The sequence below is a fragment of the Prosopis cineraria genome, unplaced genomic scaffold, assembly GCF_029017545.1.
Source record: "Prosopis cineraria cultivar Desert tree isolate PC_DT_omini unplaced genomic scaffold, ASM2901754v1 PC13, whole genome shotgun sequence".
NCBI classification, from domain to species: Eukaryota; Viridiplantae; Streptophyta; class Magnoliopsida; order Fabales; family Fabaceae; genus Prosopis; species Prosopis cineraria.
This window is the reverse complement of record NW_026555344.1, coordinates 37866420-37872419: the sequence shown is the minus strand read 5'-3', so window position 1 is coordinate 37872419 and position 6000 is coordinate 37866420. Positions and strand designations below refer to the sequence as shown.

General features: G+C 39.3%; 2 protein-coding genes across 2 annotated transcripts; both read right to left on the bottom strand.

Moving 5' to 3' along the window:
• Window positions 1-1296: 1296 nt before the first annotated feature.
• LOC129291714 (uncharacterized) lies at window positions 1297-1835 on the bottom strand. Its single transcript, XM_054929209.1, has 2 exons — window positions 1822-1835; window positions 1297-1688 (listed from the first exon to the last, which is right to left on the bottom strand). The coding sequence occupies exon 2, from the start codon at window positions 1642-1644 to the stop codon at window positions 1351-1353; it is 294 nt and encodes a 97-aa protein (XP_054785184.1). The 5' UTR covers window positions 1645-1688; window positions 1822-1835; the 3' UTR covers window positions 1297-1350.
• A 102-nt stretch (window positions 1836-1937) lies between these two features.
• LOC129291713 (protein NRT1/ PTR FAMILY 5.5-like) lies at window positions 1938-5635 on the bottom strand. Its single transcript, XM_054929207.1, has 4 exons — window positions 5505-5635; window positions 5207-5421; window positions 3047-4585; window positions 1938-2188 (listed from the first exon to the last, which is right to left on the bottom strand). The coding sequence occupies exons 1-4, from the start codon at window positions 5590-5592 to the stop codon at window positions 2120-2122; spliced, it is 1911 nt and encodes a 636-aa protein (XP_054785182.1). The 5' UTR covers window positions 5593-5635; the 3' UTR covers window positions 1938-2119.
• Between the last annotated feature and the right edge of the window lie 365 nt (window positions 5636-6000).

Genomic DNA, 6000 nt, shown 5'->3' with positions numbered 1-6000 from the left:
CTAAGTTTTCTCTGTTGTTGTTTAACAGAGTTTGCTGCAATTTCACAGTGGCTTCCAATTCTCGTATCCTACGTCTCAACTCTTCCATCTCAACCTCGTGCACATGTCTACGTCTTGGAGGCATTTTGAATAAGTGTCAAGGCTAGGGATAAAGATTGGGGTGCGATTGGAAACGTTGAAGGATATAGGGGTAAAGTGATTTTTTTTTCAAAGGCTAGGGGCAAAATGGGGATTTTGGACTGTCTAGGGGGTAAAATAGCGATTCTAGAAGAATGATGGGTCAAATTGAAATTTATGAAAAATATAGGGGTTAAACTGGAATTCAGGTAAAATCAAGGGGCAAAAGTGTAATTTGAGGAAAGTTTAGGGGTTAAAATGGAATTTCTGAAAAATTTGGGGGATAATATGAAATTTCATAAACAATAGGGGTAAATTTAGAATTACTGAAAGATTTGGGGCGAAAATGCAATTTCTGAAAAGTTGGCTGACTGGGCGCAGTGACGTGGCGACTGTGACACGTGGCATAAAACTATTGGTCTGACCTGTCGTTGACCGGGTCAGAACGATGACGTGGCAGCTGACGTCAGCGTCTTCAACCTTCGGATAGTGTGTGACGGCGCGTGGACCGGCGGCGAGGCGCGTGGTTTTCCGACGGCGGCGCGTGACGGCATGTGCGACTGTTTCCGGCGGTTCCCCGTTTTCGGACCTCCTGAGCACGATGGTGATGTTAGTTTTCTGAGAAAATGCCCGGTTTGTGAAACGCGAAGACGTCAGGGACTCCTCCTCTGAATCTCTCTTCTTTCCGGCGTACTTTCTCAACTGTAACTCACTCTCTCGTTCTCTGGACTAGCTCTGATACCAAAATGGCACAGAAACCGAATGAAAAGAGAAAACTCTGAATTTTATTTCTAGTCTGCCTCCTTACAACAAAGTGAGTGTCCTATTTATAGTGTTAGGACTCTGAACGAAAACAGTAATCAGCTAACGTTACAAATGTAAATGCTAAACGTTTTATTGGCTTAATGAAGGGTAACGGAACACGTTTGGCTTCAATTCTGTAACTCTCGTGTATTAGTTCTGTTGTCCGTTTCAGTCCGTTTCAGTGGGTGTGACACTTATTGAAAGAAAAATGATAAAAAATCGTTTGAGGTGGTTCGGACATGTACAAAAAAGAACATGGGAGCCACCTATGAGGATAGTTGAACAAATAACTTTGAGTTCTGTCAAGAAGGGTAGAGGAAGACTGAAGAGAATATTTTTAAAGGTTGTTGAGTGAGACTTCTAATTAACAATATTTTTAAAAACTTAATGATAGAGAACAATGATGTCATATAATTTATGTAATCGATCTTACTTAGTGGGATAAGGCTTGTTGTTGATGTTATTGTTATTGTTGTTGGTAGTGTTGAAATCAGAATTAGTACATGCCATCTGAGAGTGACCATCTGATCCAAAGGCTGAGAAATACGAGGGAACCCGCTTATAACACCCACAAACAGAGTCGTTTGACACGTTAGTTTCTTCATGCAACTGGACACGTGTTTCTGTAGTTGGAGATGTCCGATCCGAACTTTCCACCTTGAGAGACCAAAAATTCCCTGTATCTGACCTTTCTGAGTTAGCAGAAGTTGGTGGAAAAGCCATAGGTCCGGCATGGCTGTTCAGCAAATATGTTCTCCAATCCAAAACTTCAAAAGAAAGCAATGACAAATCAAAAGTAACTTAAACCGACTCGTCATGTGCATGCCGAAGAAACCAAGATCTTGCCAAAGCAATTAGAGCAGAAGACAAAGGAGTGCAAGAACTATGAACGTGACCCACCTTGCGACAGTTGAAACAAATTCCATGAAAGCGTTCATAGTAAATGTTGAAATCAAAGTCCACATTGTTAGCATAAAACCAGAGAACCTATCACGAAGTGTATGGGCTGTGAATACGAAGCAGTCTCTAAATATGGGCCCAACGTTTAACTGTTGGGCCAGAAGTTACATAAAGAGGGCCTGGAGGGTTGAGGTGGAGGCAGAGAAGAATATTGGTGGTCACTTTCTCCTTGTTCAACTCCTTTTCATCTGTGTTCTCTTCCTACTGTGTCTGCACTACTGCTCTTATTTCTTTACGATTATTTTCCTTCCATTTTCTTGGTATCTTCATGCCAATGGCTGTAATGACTGATACATGAACTCTTTTCCTGAAATATTGAGGCAATATTAATAGAATATTTGTATTCAGGGGCATTTTTTGTTTCCTAGTCTCTGCTAATAAATTGGTGATCGTAGCAGAGCCATGAAACTTAAGCGGCTGAGAAAAATCAATAAGAACACGCATCCCAATTCCAAAAGCACTGGTAGAACTATCAATAAGAGAGGGATAATATGCAGAGTAGAATTAAACCATATATATGAACCCAGATTGGAACCGAAGAAAAAGAAACCTCCCGAAGCCGTAAGAAAGGTTCCCATTTTTTTTTTTTTAGTATGACCAAGCTACCATTAAAGAGAGCCAAGGTGCACCATAGAGCATGGAGTTTCGGTCATAAATATTGCTGAAGTAAAGAAGGAAACGATGACGACAAGATTGAATACCTTGAACATCACCCCTTAGTCTCCAAAATCGAGAGATGCATGCTTAAAATTTTGATGGATGAAATCTTCGGTTATCAAGAACCTCAGCAAACAGATAATGAAGCTCACACAATTCTTGATCAAGAAAACCATCCTTCTTAGAAGAAGCCATACTCAGGAAAAGAACCAAAAGCAAAAGGAACCCAACAGCAACCAAGAAAGAAAAGGAGCAAAAAAGAGTAGAGTAAAACCTACAGAGACCTAGAGAGAAAGCTCTCCCTTCAAGCATTTTTTCCCTTCCCATTTAGATATGGTAACGTGTATAGAGAAAGAGATATCTAGAGTACGGGGAAAAAAACATGAAGAGGAAGAAAGGAGGAGGAGGGAGGATAGCGTGATCATTTCATTTCACCATTGCTCTGAACAATGCTGCAGTAATAATTTTATACTACTAAAAACAGAACTAACTATTAATTAGCAATCACCTCAATCTCAATCTCGCTCATCCTCCCAACATTTTCTTCCTTAGTTTCTGGTTCTTCAAATTTGGGCAATTTTGATAAAACAAACTTAGCACAGTATACATAAATCCCAAAAAACACGAAGCTGAGTGATCCCAACACCAGAAAATACTTATCCAGGTGACTATCGTTTGCGGAATGCTTGATCCAGGAATGGAAAATGAATGCAAACAGAATGCTGGAGAATTTTCCGATCCCCAACAGCATTTCAATGCCCGGCTCCACAAATGTTCTCATTGATCCAGGCACCTGATCCTCCACGAAAGTCTTTAGCCCATGTTCTGCAGAGCCTTTCATTAGCCCTAGCAGGAAATACTGTGGAGTTAAGACCATGATGCTTAAGGAAATAACCTCATCTGGGTCTATTAGAAACTTAACCATAGAAAGCCTTTGCCGTTCTACTAGCCAAGCCGCAATACAGCAAAGTACTGAACAAAACATCCCAACAGCTATACTCCAAATTGGTTTCACCTTTTCTTTTACCCTCGGTGATTCGGTTATACTTGTAACCACACGAGAAACAACGAACTTAAGTACAAAGAAAACCACCAGAGGAACATCAAAGTTACCAACTTTAGAATCCAAGTTGCTTGCTTGCTGAACAAAGTAAGTGTTACCAGAAGCAGAAACCAGGCTGTAGGCAAAGAAGGTGAACCCCAAGGGTAAACTAAAATAAAGGCTCTTCACGTCTCTCACTTGCTCTGCCGTACAAACCTCTTCGTTCCCTTCTCTCTCTCCGCTTTCGCCATCGGGATTGTTCTTAACAGCGGCCTTGTCCAAGAATGACAAAAACGATGGCTGACGAGGCAACAAGAGAACCTTTTTATCATCTTCTCTCTCATAAAAGTGGTCTTCTGAATCAGCAAAACCTTGATCGTTGCCATTGGATGAGTAATAACCCGCTTTTGAAGAAGGGTATGATTCCCTTCGTTTCTTAATAGCTGCCTTAAAGACCCTATAAATGGTAGTGAGAGGACTTATTTGTGGTCTATCCTCTGGGTAGTAGTAGAAAATCCCGCAGAAGAATAATAAATACGTAGTCCCCATGACAAGAGATGAAACCTCGAACCTTGTCGGCCAAGAAGTTCCGCTGTCGCCTAACCAATACAGAGCTATAAAAAGAACAGCAAAGGAAGCAGCAACACTCCAAAGATTAGGAGTTTGAACAATGTCAGTGACAACCGCCCAGTTTCTGTTTTCACGGATTACTTTGGATTTTAGTTGTGTTGGACCCCACTTGGTATTAAAACTTCTGCCATATTTTCTACATAAAATATTTGACGTCAACTTCACTTTAAAAGGGAATTGGATGCTTTCCAACTCTTCTATATATTTTTTGTTATTTTTGGTGTACTTTTTCATTATTTTCACTCTCAATTGATATCGAAAAAAGTCTGCTAAAATTGACTTTCCGGCTATGCCTAACGCAGTAAGTACTATTGCAAAAATCACCACACTAAGGTCAAATGTTGACGAGGCGCAAACCCATAACAGCATCAATCCCTGAAATTAAGAGAAATATTATAGTTTCATTTAATCCTTGCGTTCATAAATAAAAAACGTACTTATAAAAAGAAAAAGAATTTCGTGGCCATATGGTGTGAAGGGTATAATGGAGAAGATGAGGGAAAAGACCGGTGGAATTTGTGCTCCATCAGTTATGAGATGGAAATCAATTCCATCAATTTTGATTAAAAGGTGTGGAAGCTCAATTCAACCCACTTTTACCCAACTAAACATATAAAATTTTGAATTTCATTTTTATATCCATTTCCATCCTCTCATTTCCACCATATCAAATTGTTTCTCTCACGAATACATACTATAACCAAATGATGGGGAAAAAAATGAGATTTCGAGTGTGTAATGTGATATCTAATGCCTAAAACCTCAACATTTCATTTTAAGTCTTAGTCATTCATTTAATAGGGAATTAGATGAAATTGCTCCCATCATTAAATGAAATGAAGGGCCAAGATTTTTGGCACTAAGAAGGTTGTGGAGAGAACAACAGAGACAATCCAAGTTTGAGAAATAGACGATCAAGTACGGTCTATGATTCAGCGGAGTTGCCTGTGTGTGTATGGCTTATGAATAGAGCAAAGACAAGACATGATAGCTTACCATAGTGTAGGCTGCGGCGCAGGAGATAATGACAAGGAGGCGTCCAGCTGGGCGAGCTTCTGATATGTGAGTTACTCCTACTTTGAAGACAGCTGATATCCCATCCAGAAAATTCACGAGCGCGGCAGCATCCCGCGCACCACGGTGTTGTTCCAGGAAGTCCGACAAAACGATCACAACTACATTTTGAGCCAAGCTATAGCTGAGAACTAAGCCTGAATTATGAACATCATCATCAGAGAAACAAGTGAGGATTATTAATTAGTTGATTTCATCTGATAGAAGCTAATAGTGTTACCGCAGATGAATGGCACGGTCTTGGAGAGGACGAACCCATTACGGAGCCAATCGATTAATCTTCTCCTAAAACTAGTGTTCTTCTCCATTTGGGGACCTAAGCATCACCTTTTCTTTCTGTTGGCACCGAATAATGTGACTTAGCTTGATGCAGAGGAAGAGGAACGATCGGATTAAATAATAAGGACAAACAAGGAGGTAGATTACATTGCATCATTGAAAGCGCGTCGATCTGGTCTTCGTTAAAAAGGACTTTTTTTTTTTTAAATAATCCGTTAAAAAGGACTTTATATTAAACAGAAGTCCACGAAACGATATCTAACTATTTCTTTATTATATGTACTTTCATCTAAAATTATAAGATAATTTTAAAATATTTTATAGTTTAAAAATATAAAATAATTTTAAAAAATTAAGATTTTATTAATTATGTTTGTTCAGCATCACTCTTCAAATAAAAAGAGAATTAAAATGAAATTATAATGTAATGATTAAGT